This window comes from Anguilla rostrata, chromosome 12 (assembly GCF_018555375.3).
Source record: "Anguilla rostrata isolate EN2019 chromosome 12, ASM1855537v3, whole genome shotgun sequence".
In the NCBI taxonomy this organism is placed as follows: domain Eukaryota; kingdom Metazoa; phylum Chordata; class Actinopteri; order Anguilliformes; family Anguillidae; genus Anguilla; species Anguilla rostrata.
The window spans coordinates 41305739-41321529 of NC_057944.1; the positions used below are offsets into that span (position 1 = coordinate 41305739).

Genomic DNA, 15791 nt, shown 5'->3' on the forward strand with positions numbered 1-15791 from the left:
ATTTATTTGGATAAAGTAGACCCTTATCCAGGGTGTGTAAAACTATGAAGTTCTGTAAAATAGCTGCAGAGTTAGTACTGTTCTAAATATCTGCAGTTACTACTGTTCTAAATACCAGTAGAGTTAGTACTGTTCTAAATACTTGCAGTTGGCACTGTTCTAAATAGATACAGAGTTAGTACTGTTCTTTTTACCAAAGCCAGAAAGACCAGGTACCTGCCAGAGTACCGTTGCAGAATTTAACAAACCAACAACATTTCACTCTGTATTCAAGACAACAGTTTATCCCTTGGCAAGATATAACACTGCAAATTTTAATCTCACAAAAGAGGAAAAACATATTTCTGTAGCAAGTAGCAAGTATTGTTGGCCCCTGGATCCTCACACTCCCATTGGCTCCTGGATCCACACACTCCCATTGGCCCCTGGATCCACACACTCCCATTGGCCCCTGGATCCACACACTCCCATTGGCCCCTGGATCCACACACTCACATTGACCCCTGGATCCACACACTCACATTGGCCCCTGGATCCACACACTCACGTTGGACCCTGGATCCACACACTCACGTTGGACAATGGATCCACACACTCACATTGGCCCCTGGATCAATACATGCTAATGGCGGATAAATGAAAAACAGGGAAAAGATGAAAAGCAAAGCAGCACACCCTCAGCCTCCAGGTCTCTGGCAGGCATCTCCATTGTGGCTCACAGCAGCACACACAGCCTGGTCCTGGTGGGCTTGTTTCCAGCAGCAGACAGCTCTCTGGCTCTGGCTAGGGAAGGGGTCCCTCCTTCCAGGTGCCTGGGGTTCTCCTCTGATGGGTTCTCCTCTGACAGGTTCTTCTCTGATGGGTTCTCCTCTGACGGGTTCTTCTCTGACAGGTTCTTCTCTGATGGGTTCTTCTCTGACAGGTTCTTCTCTGACGGGTTCTTCTCTGATGGGTTCTTCTCTGATGGGTTCTCCTCTGACGGGTTCTCCTCTGATGGGTTCTTCTCTGACAGGTTCTTCTCTGAAAGGTTCTCCTCTGACGGGTTCATCGCTGACGGGTTCTCCACCGATGGGTCGTCACTATGGAGACTCCCGTAGCTCTCTGAGTCCCGTGTCTTACCTGTAATGAATGGACAGGCCCTTTTCACATCACCAAGTCAAACTCCTGAAGCCCTTTACACCGGAGATGAGTCTCACCCTGTCCTGACACTCATTCACTGTTTGTTATCGTTTTAGAAAACTGCACCTGTTTATGGCCTTGACCTTGCATTTTAACTGGATGTTGTGTTACATTACATTACATTACATTGTTCACTTATTTGTATTGTATGACAGTTGTATTTGTCTGTTTGTATTCTTGTGTTATTGTTGTAACAATTTTTATGCTGCTTTCTTGGCCAGGTCACTCTTGAAAAAGAGATTTTAATCTCAATGAGACTTTTACCTGGTTAAATAAAGGATATATATATATATATATATATATATATATATATATATATATATATATATATATTTATAAACCAGTTACAAATCTGAAAACAAATGGGGCTTCTGCAGTAAAGTCTATGAGGAGTGACCTAGTGCTCAATGCACAGCCAGGCCTGCAGTGTCTGCTGAGCACTGCTGCCCATGTTTGTGCTGTTCTGTTACTGCTCTGCATGTTACTGACTATTTACAATCACCACCATCTCTAAAACATCTTACTGTGAGTGTACCTTGAGCTTAGTGACATGCAACCGTTACATGCATTCAGTATTATCAGGGATCAGCAGGAGCGTTTTTAAAAACTCTGGGGCAGGCCGTTGCTCAGTGTGAGGCTGGGGGGCAGAAGTCCTGGGGGGCAGATGGCCTGGGGGGTAGGTCCCTTGCGGGGCAGATGGTGGCATTTACCTGACAGACTCTGGGTCGGATGTTGGGGCTCAGGCTGCTGGCTGGTGGGGTACAGACTCTGGGCAGGATGTTGGGGTTCAGCCTGCAGGCTGGTGGGGTACAGACTCTGGGCAGGATGTTGGGGTTCAGCCTGCAGGCTGGTGGGGTACAGACTCTGGGCAGGATGTTGGGGTTCAGCCTGCAGGCTGGTGGGGTGTGTCCCCGTCAGGCTGTCTCCGTACTTCATGGGCAGGGCAGAGTCTATGGCTGCTGGAACACAAGTGGACTGGATCAGTGCACAGCTCTTTAATCAAACAGGGGCGTGCTTTGGACCAACAGTAAATCCATTCTGTTAAAACATATTGGGCCATCACAGAGTGACGGATGCATTATGGGTACAGAACAGTCAATGGATTACTGGTCCAACCGACAGAAGGCTACTATATCCCATTAGTGGACATAACTGTTGGTATAGAGGGGGTTCTGGATGTGGGTGAGAGCAGACCTGGAGCCCTGTGCTTGCAGAGGGTCCTGTGAGCACTATTAGTGGGGGGCGATCGGACGGACTCAGGCCCAGGGTCCAGCTCCCTGCCAGACCAGCCCATGATCTGCTCCTCTGTGGCTCTCAGGTTTCCTTCCAGGAAGTAGGTGAGCATCTTCCCCTTCCCCTTCACTTCAATCTCCCCTCGAACCTGCAGCCGGAAGCCCTTATCTTTCAGAGCCCTGCAACAGGGAGCAAAGACTCGTACACACAGGAGGCCAGGGTAGAGTGTGGATGACTGAGCAAGTGAGTGAATGAATGCAATAACAAACAAATTAATTCTGATCAATAAACACATCACAGAAAAATGACAGATAAAAGAGCTGTCATCTTGAGTTTGAAAAAATTTTCCCTGGGTTATGAGAAGTGTAAGGTTCCTATTCGATGCTAGGGCTGAGGTGGATTGTGGGAAGTGTAGTCTTACTGGAAGACGCTGGGGTGGGTTATGGGAAGTGTAGTCTTACTAGTCGACACTGGGGCTGAGGTGGGTTATGGGAAGTGTAGTCTTACTGGTAGACACTGGGGCTGAGGTGGGTTATGGGAAGTGTAGTCTTACTGGTAGACACTGGGGCTGAGGTGGATCTTATTGGGCAAGCCATGGCTCTCCATGCGGGATGCCGTGTTCACCGTGTCTCCAAACAGACAGTACCGCGGCATCTTCTCCCCCACAACCCCTGCCAACACCGGCCCAGAATGCAATCCAACCCGGATCTAGGGCCCAACCACAGACAAACAGGACCCTTAAAAAGAACACCACCACAACTGTGAATTATGGGATTTACCTCAACTGGGTTTTGCTGGATAAAACAGCCGGGCCCTGGACTTCATTTCCAGGCTGCAGGTTGGCCGTTTCCTCAGGGTAGAGGTGCATATGAGGTCACTCCTGTTACTGCGACTTCAGCTTGTGTGCAGATACAGGCCCATTCCTCCATCATCTCGTCACACTTCATCTTAACCACAGCATTACTCTTACATCACACCCATGTACACAACCGAGCATCTGGTAAAATCAGGTGTAGCATAATAGCGGGCCCTATATTGGTCCTCTCTCATCTGCATAGGCTGCCCTGTGATTGATCCTCTCACTTGTATGGGCTGCCCTGTGATTGGTCCTCTCACCTGTATGGGCTGCCCTGTGATTGATCCTCTCACCTGTATGGGCTGCCCTGTTATTGGGTTGGTGACCTCCCGTGCAGCGATGATCATGCCCAGGGAGAAGTTGGCCACTCTCTCTGCATGGCTGGCAACAGGGATGGGAACTCCGCCCACCACCATGTAGGCGTCGCCGATGGTCTCCACCTGTGCATCAGGCAAGAACATAAGGGTATTACATCACATAATGATGAAAACAGGTCATTCAGCCCACATGCCCTCTCCATTAACCTACAGTACCTAGCACTCATCATTAAACTACAACCTAGAAAAGATCCAGCACTGCATCAGGCCTGGGTCTACACCCCTGGGCCTATGCCCATGGCCCTCTGTCCCTGGACCTACGCCCCTGGGTCCCTAGGGTCTCTGCTTCCTCTACATGACCTGGCTATTCTGTTCCGCACATTGACAGGCACAACCACACAGACACCGGTACAACCACCCAGACACCGGTACAACCACACAGACACAGGTACAACCACACAGACACCAGCACAACCACACAGACACAGGTACAACCACACAGACACAGGTACAACCACACAGACACCGGTACAACCACACAGACACAGGTACAGCCACACCGAAACCGGTACAACCACACAGACACAGGTACAACCACACAGACACAGGTACAGCCACACAGACACAGGTACAGCCATACCGACACCGGTACAACCACACAGACACAAGTACAACCACAGACACAGGTACAACCACACAGACACCGGTACAATGACAGAGACACTGGTACAACCACACAGATACCAGTACAACCACACAGACACAGGTACAGCCACACAGACACATGAATGTTCAAATACATACACACGTATGCATGAATTTTATGAAATTTTATGCATTCTCAGACCTTGTAGACATTGTGCACAGTGGTGAGTCGGTCAAACTTCAGGTACATGGAGTTGAGCATGAAGACAATCTGGATGGGCTCGCATTCAGAGCAGATGTTGGTGAACGTCACCACATCACTGAAGAGAATAGTGCACTCCTTAAACTCTCCTGCAGGGGAACACAAATCCATACATCTAAGACTAAAACAGGTGCAAAACCATCCATTAATAATAATATCAAACAGTTTATTATTATTATTATTATTATTATTATTATTATTAGGTAATATGCACTATAAATAAAATTTTATCAATTGAATGTGAGTATAATCTGGAGGTAATCTGCTTCATTAGATATGGCTCTGTGCCACCTGTCCTGCTGTGAGCTAGATTACCTCCTCCTCCTCTCCTCTCTCCTCTTTCCTCCTCTCCTGTCCTCTCCTCTCCTCTCATCCTTTCCTTTCTCCTTTCTTCCTCTCCTCTGCTCCACTCCCCTCCTCTCCTCCTCTCCTCTCCTCTCTCCTCTGCTCCTCTCCTCTCTCCTCCTCCCTTCCTCTTCTCCTCTCTCTTCCTCCCCTCCTCTCCCCTTTTGTCCTCTCTCTTCCTCCCCTCCTCTCCCCTTTTGTCCTCTCTTCTCCTTCCCTCCTCTCCTTATCTCTCATCTCCTCTCTCCTCTTCCTGATCCACTCACCTGCCTCCACCCTCTTGCCCTCCTTCAGCTGGTTGGCCACGTGTTTGGGCAGCATGGCATACAGCAGCGTTTCGGTCTTCTGCTTCTCCTGCTCCAGGTGCTGGGACAGGTGCCGCAGCTCCTCCTTCTTGCGCTCCAGCTGATTGGACAGCTCCATCTCAGCCAGCCGCTGCTGGTTGAGCAGGATGAGGTCACGCGTGACATCATGCGGGGCGATGTCTGAAATGTGCATGTGCCTCTCCTGCAGCTCCTGCAGGCTGCGCAGCAGAGGAGAGGCCTGGTACAGCATGCACTGCAGCGTGTCCATCCACACCATCTGCCCTGCAGCGAGAGAGAGAGTCACATCCACACCATCTGCCCTGCAGCAAGAGAGAGAGAGTCACATCCACACCATCTGCCCTGCAGCAAGAGAGAGAGAGAGTCACATCCACACCATCTGCCCTGCAGCGTATCCATCCACACCATCTGCCCTGCAGCGAGAGAGTCACATCCACACCATCTGCCCTGCAGCGAGAGAGAGAGTCACATCCACACCATCTGCCCTGCAGCGAGAGAGTCACTTCCACACCATCTGCCCTGCAGCAAGAGAGAGAGAGAGTCACATCCACACCATCTGCCCTGCAGCGAGAGAGTCACATCCACACCATCTGCCCTGCAGCAAGAGAGAGAGAGAGTCACATCCACACCATCTGCCTTGCAGCGAAAGAGTCACATCCACACCATCTGCCCTGCAGCAAGAGAGAGAGAGAGTCACATCCACACCATCTGCCCTGCAGCGAGAGAGAGAGAGAGTCACATCCACACCATCTGCACTGCAGCGTGTCCATCCACACCATCTGCCCTGCAGCGAGAGAGAGAGAGAGTCACATCCACACCATCTTCCCTGCAGCGAGAGAGAGAGTCACATCCACGCCATCTGCCCTGCAGCAAGAGAGAGAGAGAGTCACATCCACACCATCTGCCCTGCAGTGAGAGAGAGTCACATCCACACCATCTGCCCTGCAGCGAGAGAGAGTCACATACACACCATCTGCCCTGCAGCAAGAGAGAGTCACATCCACACCATGTGCCCTGCAGCAAGAGAGAGTCACATCCACACCATCTGCCCTGCAGCAAGAGAGAGAGAGAGTCACATCCACACCATCTGCCCTGCAGCGAGAGAGAGAGAGAGTCACATCCACACCATCTGCACTGCAGCGTGTCCATCCACACCATCTGCCCTGCAGCGAGAGAGAGAGAGAGAGTCACATCCACACCATCTTCCCTGCAGCGAGAGAGAGAGTCACATCCACACCATCTGCCCTGCAGCAAGAGAGAGAGAGAGAGTCACATCCACACCATCTGCCCTGCAGTGAGAGAGAGTCACATCCACACCATCTGCCCTGCAGCAAGAGAGAGTCACATACACACCATCTGCCCTGCAGCAAGAGAGAGTCACATCCACACCATCTGCCCTGCAGCGAGAGAGAGTCACATCCACACCATCTGCCCTGCAGCGAGAGAGAGTCACATCCACACCATCTGCCCTGCAGCGAGAGAGAGTCACATACACACCATCTGCCCTGCAGCAAGAGAGAGTCACATCCACACCATCTGCCCTGCAGCGAGAGAGAGTCACATCCACACCATCTGCCCTGCAGCGAGAGAGAGTCACATCCACACCATCAGCCCTGCAGCGAGAGAGAGTCACATCCACACCATCAGCCCTGCAGCGAGAGAGAGTCACATCCACACCATCAGCCCTGCAGCAAGAGAGAGTCACATCCACACCATCTGCCCTGCAGCGAGAGAGAGAGTCACATCCACACCATCTGCCCTGCAGCAAGAGAGAGAGTCACATCCACACCATCTGCCCTGCAGCGAGAGAGAGAAAGAGTCACATCCACACCATCTGCCCTGCAGCGAGAGAGAGAGAGAGAGTCACATCCACACCATCTGCCCTGCAGCAAGAGAGAGAGAGTCACATCCATACCATCTGCCCTGCAGCGAGAGAGAGAAAGAGTCACATCCACACCATCTGCCCTGCAGCAAGAGAGAGAGTCACATCCACACCATCTGCCCTGCAGCGAGAGAGAGAGTCACATCTCTAGTATGGGTTTGTCTCTCTCTCTCTCTGTCTGTCTCTCTCTCTCTCTCTCTCTCTCTGTCTCTCTCTCTCTCTCTGTCTGTCTCTCTCTCTCTCTCTCTCTCTGTCTGTCTCTATCTCTCTCTCTCTCTGTCTCTGTCTCTGTCTCTCTCTCTCTCTCTCTCTCTCTCTCTCTCTGTCCCACCTCGCAGCTCCAGCATGGGCCGGTCTCTCCAGTCCTGGGGCATGGTGTCTCTGCGGGTCCGCAGCACAAAATGGCTGTTGATGAACATGCGGATGCTGGGGATGGTGAAGGGGACCTCGGGCTGCACGATGCTGAAGTACTGGTCCAGACGGATCCGCATGGTCTGCAGGCCCGGGACGATCTTCTGAATGTTCACCCCTGCCTGTCTGACCCGCAGCTGCATGGGAATAGCAGGGGACCGCAGGGCATCAGCAGGGTATCACTTTCTTTTCAGTGAGACACTAGTGAAGTTTAATCTGAATGGATGTTTCATCTTCAGTGAGAGACTATGAAATTTAATCTGAATGGATGTTCCATCTTTAGTGAGACACTAGTGAAGTTTAATCTGAATGGATGTTTCATCTTCAGTGAGAGACTATGAAATTTAATCTGAATGGATGTTTCATCTTTAGTGAGACACTAGTGAAATTTAATCTGAATGGATGTTCCATCTTTAGTGAGACACTAGTGAAGTTTAATCTGAATGGATGTTCCATCTTTAGTGAGACACTAGTGAAGTTTAATCTGAATGGATGTTTCATCTTTAGTGTTCAGAAGAGGAAGACGGGCTAACTTCCTGATCGAAGACGACGTGGAAGGGGAAGGAGTTGCAGAATGTCTTCAGATCGATGCACAGGGCTTCTGGGTAAACAGGCTCAAAGCCCCTCAGGAGTTTCCCTGAGAAGAGAAAAGAGGTTAATCCCAGCAGCAGCTCATACGCACATGCGTTACAGGGCAGCGATGGAGCGTTTATTCTTCACACATCTTCCCCTGATGTGTCCTTCTGCAGAAGCTCAAAGTTCAAAGGTTGGGCAATGTAGGGCATCACTGGTTTGCAGGTGTCTTGGAAACAGACTAGTGCCACCAGTGTGAGAAGCCAGCTGCAGGTAGGGTAGAAGTTTTAGATCCCTGGGGCCCAAGAGACAAGACCCAGTGGGCCATGGAGCTGCTGAGGTGGGTCAGTCTTATTAAACATCATCTGCACAACATACACTGCAATAATTAAGGGCAGATTACACATCATACGTATAAGATCCATTGTATCAGTTACATTGTACATGCTGTTGGTTTTACCGTTGTTAAAACCTTATAGTTAAGACCTTATAATTCTGTATTTGAACATGACAATTGAACATAATTAAAGTTTAAGATGTGGGGAGACAAAGAATTAAGTGACTCATAAAATATTTGTCATGAGCCAGAAGGTTTGGAAACTACTGGTTTAGATCACAGCTAAAAGTGGCCATCGCTATACAGGGCAGTCACTAATCCCAGCCATCGCTGTACAGGGCAGCTGCTAATCCCAGTCATCGCTGTACAGGGCAGCCACTAATCCCAGCCATCGCTGTACAGGGCAGACACTAATCCCAGCCATCTCTGTACAGGGCAGACACTAATCCCATCTGTACAGGGCAGCAGCTAATCCCAACCATCGCTGTACAGGGCAGCAGCTAATCCCAACCATCGCTGTACAGGGCAGCTGCTAATCCCAGCCATCTCTGTACAGGACAGCTGCTAATCCCAGCCATCTAATCCCAGCAATCACTGTACAGGGCAGCAGCTAATCCCAGGCATCGCTGCTAATCCCAGCCATCAATGTGTGTGGGTCTCTGGTCTTCATACCCTTTCCCAGATGGACCAATCCCCGCACCATCTCCCAGGGGCTGCTCCGCGTGGGCCACCTGTGTGCGGGACACCTTGCAGTCAGCCCGTTCCCCTCCGCACACTCTGCTCCTGCCTGGTTAGGGAGACGGGGAACACCACAGGGTCAAAGGGCATGCTAGTGTATGCCATTCTGTCTGTCCCACAGAGACTGTGATGCACAACTGCCTGCTCTTTATTTATTATTTGCAGAAATAGCATTGCAGACAGAAAATTGGCAAAGAAACATTATTTACCATTATCTAGCAATCATGTAGCAATTATACAACATCTCTGTAAGAATGTGAGTGGTTTGGGGTTAAAATTTGTTCAGCATATCATAGCACTTTTTTAAAGGAAGTGGTCACCTGTTTGTTTGTGAGCTTTGCCTTGACTGGAGTACTGGACATGCGTGGCTTTGTCTGTGAGTTTTTGCTATTGCTGCGCGCCTTGTTTGAAAAGACTGGCTCCTGAGTCACGAGGAACACTATATGTTCCTTCTTCCCTGTCCAGCCTGCTTCTTCCATTTGGTTAACAATTTCCATTTTTATCTGGATTCTGAAGAAGTCTTTTGCAACAGCCCCAATAATACCTGCAGAAATCAGAATGGGCAGACACAACACACTCACAAGATAACGTTTATCTGATTTACACTAATATAGCGATTCCACAGAACATGGCAGTCCACATGCATCGTCATATTTGATGAATTTTAAGTCCATAATTCAGATTTGATGCGGTGGCTCTCACTGATGTCAACCCACAGGGGGACGTTCTCACCGGGGACGATGTGGCAGAGGCCGCGTCGAATAGAGTAGTAGTGCAGGACCATGCTGCCATCGCTGCTCTTCTCCACACGGAACGAAGGTGCGTTCATCTCCTGCAACGAAGCCATTCAGATTAGCTTCTCATTTCAGCTTAAAGTACACAAATACAATGTAGGAAGTATATATGCATGCGACCAAACACGTATAAGCACAGAACCTCTATTACATGATTTCCCCTGCCAGTTGGAGGAAAACTGAATCATTTAAATTCTCACAAGATTTCATTGAAACCTTCAATTCTCATTGAAACGTAAGCACACAGTGAAACATCCAGTGTTAATTAAACTCTAACATGAGTCCAGTACATACTGTAAGTACACTGTAAGTGTTGATTTAACTCTGAAAGTTTTTTTGTACAGATGGGGACTCCAGAGGCGTACCTTGTAGGACAGGGAGAGGTAGCTGTGTAATGCGTCCAGGTTCTCTATAAACTCATACAGGTTCCCTCCCAGCGTCCTCAGCATGTGGTCGTACCCGGATTGTTTGCAGAACTCAAAGAAGTATTCCCCAAACTGTCTTAGCACCACTTCTGGCTCGACATCTTCACATAGCAATAGAGTAGTTTAACATGGCAAAGTGTGATAGAGTACAGTGTAGGTAGGTAGGTAGGTAGATAGATAGATAGATAGATAGATAGACAGACAGACAGACAGACAGACAGACAGATAGATAGATAGATAGATAGATAGATTCTATAGATTCAATAGATTGCTTTGTCACATTATTTGTAATGATTGAAAGCCTTTCTTGATTCTTAAGGCATTCAAACTTTTCCGATAGATAATATTGGCTGCACGTGCTGACCAGCCTACCCAGCAGCTTGCAAGCCTCTGCCACCAGTCGCATGGTGATGTCATCTCCGTAGACCTCAAATGTCATGAAGGTGTCCTGAACCCCTGCCTCTGTTCTGCAGGTAAATAAACGTTTACCTGCAGACATTTGTGGATGTTTGTGGAATTTGACATACAATTTGGTAGGCTTGCACACGTTTTACAAAACGATGGTACATTTTGCTATGTCAGCAGATGAAAGGGCCATTGAAAGTTTTATTTTATCTATCATAGACAGGCTGCTGCATTAGACACCACTTAGACCACACAGTAATCTCTTACATGGCGAGGTAATTACACGCCTGTTGTATAAAACTAAATGTATATGTAGGGTGCATATGGGCTGAGAGATGTGGGAGGATTATTGCTCAGATTAATTTATAGGCGACAACCGGGTGATGTGAATAACATTACCTGAGTTTTTCCCACGTCTCCTCTCCGAATTTTTCAATAACCATAGACTTCAAGCACGTGTTAATAAATCCGTACTACAGAAAAATACAGAAATTACATCATCGTTTACATTGAATGCTGTTTTAATTTTTTTTTAATTGTTCATTATGTCATCCTTCTTCTTCTTCTTCTTCTTCTTCTTCTTATTATTATTATTATTCATTACGACTACCACTGCTAGTAGTAGCAATAAAAAATTTTAGTAGAAGTATATTTTAACAAAATATTTTTCTCCCATTTTGACAGATCCAGTACTACACGACTATACCTTCATTTCTAAGTATTTTAAAAACATTGGTACCTACGTTTACTAAATTTGTGATTACCTTGAACAAATACGTAGTTTAAAAACATTGTAAATGCAAGAAAAAGAAGGTCCTGAACAAATTTTGGGCTAAATTATAGTATACATTTCAACATAGACTTACCATTTGGACTCGTGTATCCCCACCTGTTACATGAGGTAATCCGGTGGGTGGACAGCAAATCTTTGCTTCTTATTTTTTATTTTTTATTTTTTATACTAAAGTAAGACTTTAGAAAACAACATGCACCACTCCGCGGGGCTTATGAACACTAATGCATGTCTCACACCACTCGCTGTTGAAAGCAAAAACACAATGGATGTACTGCCATAACCCATCTTATTTCAACAGCAGTGAAATCATAAGCTTACTCTTTTTGGCAAATGAGAAAAACATCTATCAACATCGGTTTGAAATAATGCCTGCTGATTTGTAGCGATGCTGCAGAATATCACTCCTCTGTCCGTTCCGCTGTCCAGGCGTCTGAAGTGCTGAAACAATTTCGGAAGCGTGAAACAGGATGAGGAAGTCTTGCTGCGTGTTGTCTGCTAAAATCCAGATTTTTTTTATTTCTTCGTATGTACGTATACCTTACTGAACAACATTTAGCCTTAAATCATAAAATGTTTATTTGTTTTATTAATTAATGATACGAAACGGCTTCCCTGTGGAACATCACTATTCACCAGATTCACTGAAAACTTGCAAATCGTCATTGACGCTGACCCTGAAAGAAATGTAAAATAATCCCCGGGGATTACACATTTTGAATGGTTCTGTATGTGACGCTCAATAGTGCACATTTCTGTGCGTAAATCAAAGTTTATTTACTTACCATGAATGTGGTAAGTAAATAAATACATAAATAAATAATTTTTCCACGATACTTACGTACAGTTTCGAGAACTACATTATTCTTAATCCAGACAGAGTTGTATTTGCTGTTACACTGCGGAACTGGATAAGAAAGTTAAATGTGTCTAATCCTTCATCTATCCATCCATCCATTCATCCATTATCTAACTCGCTTATTCCTGGTCAGGATCGCCGGCGGACTGGAGCCTATTCCAGCATGCATTGGGCGGGAGGTAGGAATACACCCTGGACCGGCCGCCAATCCATCGCAGGGCTCGGATCTTACATCTGCTCGTATTTTTTCTTTTTTTCTTTTATTTTATTTTTATTTAACCAGACAGCTCAACTTAGAACTCAGTTCTCTCTTGGAGTGACAAAGTGGGTAGGGAATTCAAGAGATTGTGCAGCCAATCTGATTTAGTGCAAGGGTTTGCGTAGCCAATCAGATTTAGGGTGATTCTTTCCAACCCATTTGACCCTGTTGACCGCTGCATAGTCCTGTCTTCCCCTTCTGCAGTGCCCCCTCTGTGGCCTGTGCCCTCCTCTTCTCTCTCTCCACCAAATTTATCTCCTTTCTGCACATCGCTTGTTATGTTGGTGCAGTGTGGACGACGCTCAACTCTTCTTCCTTCCCACCACCTGACCTGCAGGTCTCCATACGCACCTCAGTCTGCCTGAATGACGTCATCAGTTAGATGGAAAATCTCAGAAAAAAATCATGTCTATAAACACTAGCCAGACCCCTTTTGTTCTGCAACTTTAGGACATCTGGCTCCTCCCTCTTTCTGAGCCTGTACTTCCCAGTCTGTCTGTTCTGGCCCCTTGGTGTTGAATTCAGTAAGTTAGGCGACTTGTCTGTAATACTTCCTGTAGTAGGTAACTTCAGAATTTTGTCAGATAGACATTTTTCATCTTTATTACTGACTCTTTTGAGTTACATATTTGTGTAACGTAATGTAATGTAATGTAATGTAACATATTTGCTAATATGGATAGCTACATACATACTGTATTTAGTGTACTTTTATCATTACATTACATTACATTACATTATAGGCATTTAGCAGACGCTCTTATCCAGAGCGACGTACAACAAGTGCATAGGTTTCATGATGTAGAGGCGCAAAAGAAACACTAGAGTGAAGTAAGGATCGTAGTGCCAGAAGTGACCACATCGATCAGGACTCCAACCCTGTAGAGTAAGCTTGTTCAGCAAGCAAGAATCCTACCAAGTACAAACTAGCACTGGAATCACACCTAATCATACAAAAACAATCCTGCCAGATACACTAACATAATCAAATTATCCTAGCTAGGTACAGTGAGCTGAACTATAGGCTAGGGAGGGGTGGGGAGAGGTGCAGCCTGAAGAGATGAGTCTTCAGTCTGCGTTTGAAAGTGGTGAGATTCTCTGCTGTTCTGACCGTCACGGGGAGGTCATTCCACCAGCGAGGGGCCAGGACAGACAGCAGACGGGAGCGGGAGGTGCCAAGCGTCCAGAGGAGGCAGAACGGAGAGGTCTGGCTGGTGTGTAGGGTCTGATGATCCTCTGAATGTACCCTGGTGCTGACCCCTTAGCTGCCTGGTATGCAAGCACCAAGGTCTTAAATTTGATGCGAGCCATAACAGGCAGCCAGTGGAGGTCAGTGAGCAGGGGGGTGACATGGGAATGTCTGGGGAGGTTGTAGACCAGACGCACTGCAGCATTCTGGATGAGCTGCAGGGGTCTGATGGCGGATGCTGGCAGACCAGCCAGTAGCGAGTTGCAGTAGTCCAAGCGGGACAGGACCATCGCTTGAACCAGGAGCTGGGTTGCGTAGGTGGTGAGGAAGGGGCGGATTCTCCGGATGTTGTACAGGAAGAACCTGCACGTTCGACTCACCGCCGTGATGTTCTGGGAGAGGGACAGTCTGTTGTCCATCACCACTCCAAGGTTTTTTGCGGTGGGTGATGATGACACCACAGTGTCCCCCAGGGAAATGGAAAAGTCGAGAAGGTTAGAGGATGGAGCAGGGATGAAGATCATCTCCGTCTTGCCTGGGTTCAGTTTAAGATGGTGGTTATCCATCCAGCTCTGGATGTCCCTCAGGCAAGCAGAGATGCGAGCAGAGACCTGAGTGTCAGAGGACGGGAAGGAGAGAAAGAGTTGGGTGTCATCGGCATAACAATGATAGGACAACCCATGGGCAGAGATTACAGGACCAAGAGATTGGGTGTACAGGGAGAATAGGAGGGGACCAAGGACAGAGCCCTGGGGAACACAGGGCGACATAGCTCAAGAGGTAAGACTGATTGTCTGGCAGTCGGAGGGTTGCCGGTTCAAACCCCACTCTGGGCATGTCGAAGTGTCCTTGAGCAAGACACCTAACCCCTAACTGCTCTGGCAAATGAGAGGCATCAATTGTAAAGCGCTTTGGATAAAAGCGCTATATAAATGCAGTCCATTTAACTCCTGTGGCAAGGGGGCGAGGTGCTGATACTGCACCAGCCCAGGCGACTTGGAAGGAGCGACCGGAGAGGTAGGACTCAATCCAGTCTAGTGCTGTGCCACAGATCCCCATAGCTGCCAGGGAGGACAGGAGGATGGGATGGTTGACGGTGTCAAAGGCAGCAGAAAGGTCTAGGAGGATCAGGACAGATGAATGGGAGAGATGAATCATTACCAGCTGCTTAACAGATATACACTGCACCATTTAAGCAAGATGTATCACTTAATATTTAATATTTTTATTTTTAATAGCTGGGCGTGCATGAGCTTCCCACAGCAGTCAGAACGGCAGAGATGTTGGCCATCTTCTGACGCAGACTGTAGACCCACCTCTTTAGACAGCCCCTCAGCTTGGCCACGCTGACCCTCTCTGGCATTTTTATCAACCCCAACATCTGATTAGGGGAAACTTATTTCTTTAAGAGCCTGTGGTTCTTTGCTGTTGTTCAATTTACATAGTTTAATGCTCACTGGTGTTGTTTTGTATTTGTTTATGTAATTTAGTTTAATAAAGTTAAATGTGGTAGTTAATTAGTTATCAGCTGAGTCTGCACTTCTTGCTCTTGCCATCTGTCTTGGGATTATGCTTGTCCCCCTCTCGGGAGTTACTGCATTCAGTTCCTGATCTTTGCACTTGTTTTCGCATTTTGAGTCCCTCTGGGTGAAAGAATCTGTTAAATTCCAGTAAAGTAACGTAGAGGTATTGCAAATGTGGAATGAATGACAATAACAATGTAGAAAGGGAATTTTACCCAACATTTATTTCCATTTAAGATCAGACCCATGGTAGACCACACACAAATCAATTTTTACGTAGGCTACTGCCTAAAAACCCCCCTTCAAATAAATTTTGTTTTACATGTTACACAGAGAATGGCAATGGCATTAAACCAGATATGTTCGCATTGCCGGCCAGGATAATCAGTTTCGGGTTAACATTTGACTATTTACAAAAGCAAGATTTTTTATATAAGTGACTC

General features: G+C 47.3%; 1 protein-coding gene across 1 annotated transcript; it reads right to left on the bottom strand.

Annotated features, from left to right (window-relative positions):
- Positions 1-370: 370 nt before the first annotated feature.
- LOC135236808 (guanylate cyclase soluble subunit beta-2-like) lies at positions 371-12609 on the bottom strand. The gene is made up of 16 exons (XM_064303337.1): positions 11592-12609; positions 11125-11198; positions 10693-10787; positions 10261-10421; positions 9834-9933; positions 9422-9645; positions 9036-9150; positions 7987-8090; positions 7374-7590; positions 5104-5424; positions 4433-4581; positions 3562-3708; positions 2966-3120; positions 2374-2591; positions 1890-2138; positions 371-1119 (listed from the first exon to the last, which is right to left on the bottom strand). Exons 1-16 carry the CDS (start codon positions 11592-11594, stop codon positions 716-718), a joined length of 2736 nt encoding a protein of 911 aa, XP_064159407.1. The 5' UTR covers positions 11595-12609; the 3' UTR covers positions 371-715.
- Between the last annotated feature and the right edge of the window lie 3182 nt (positions 12610-15791).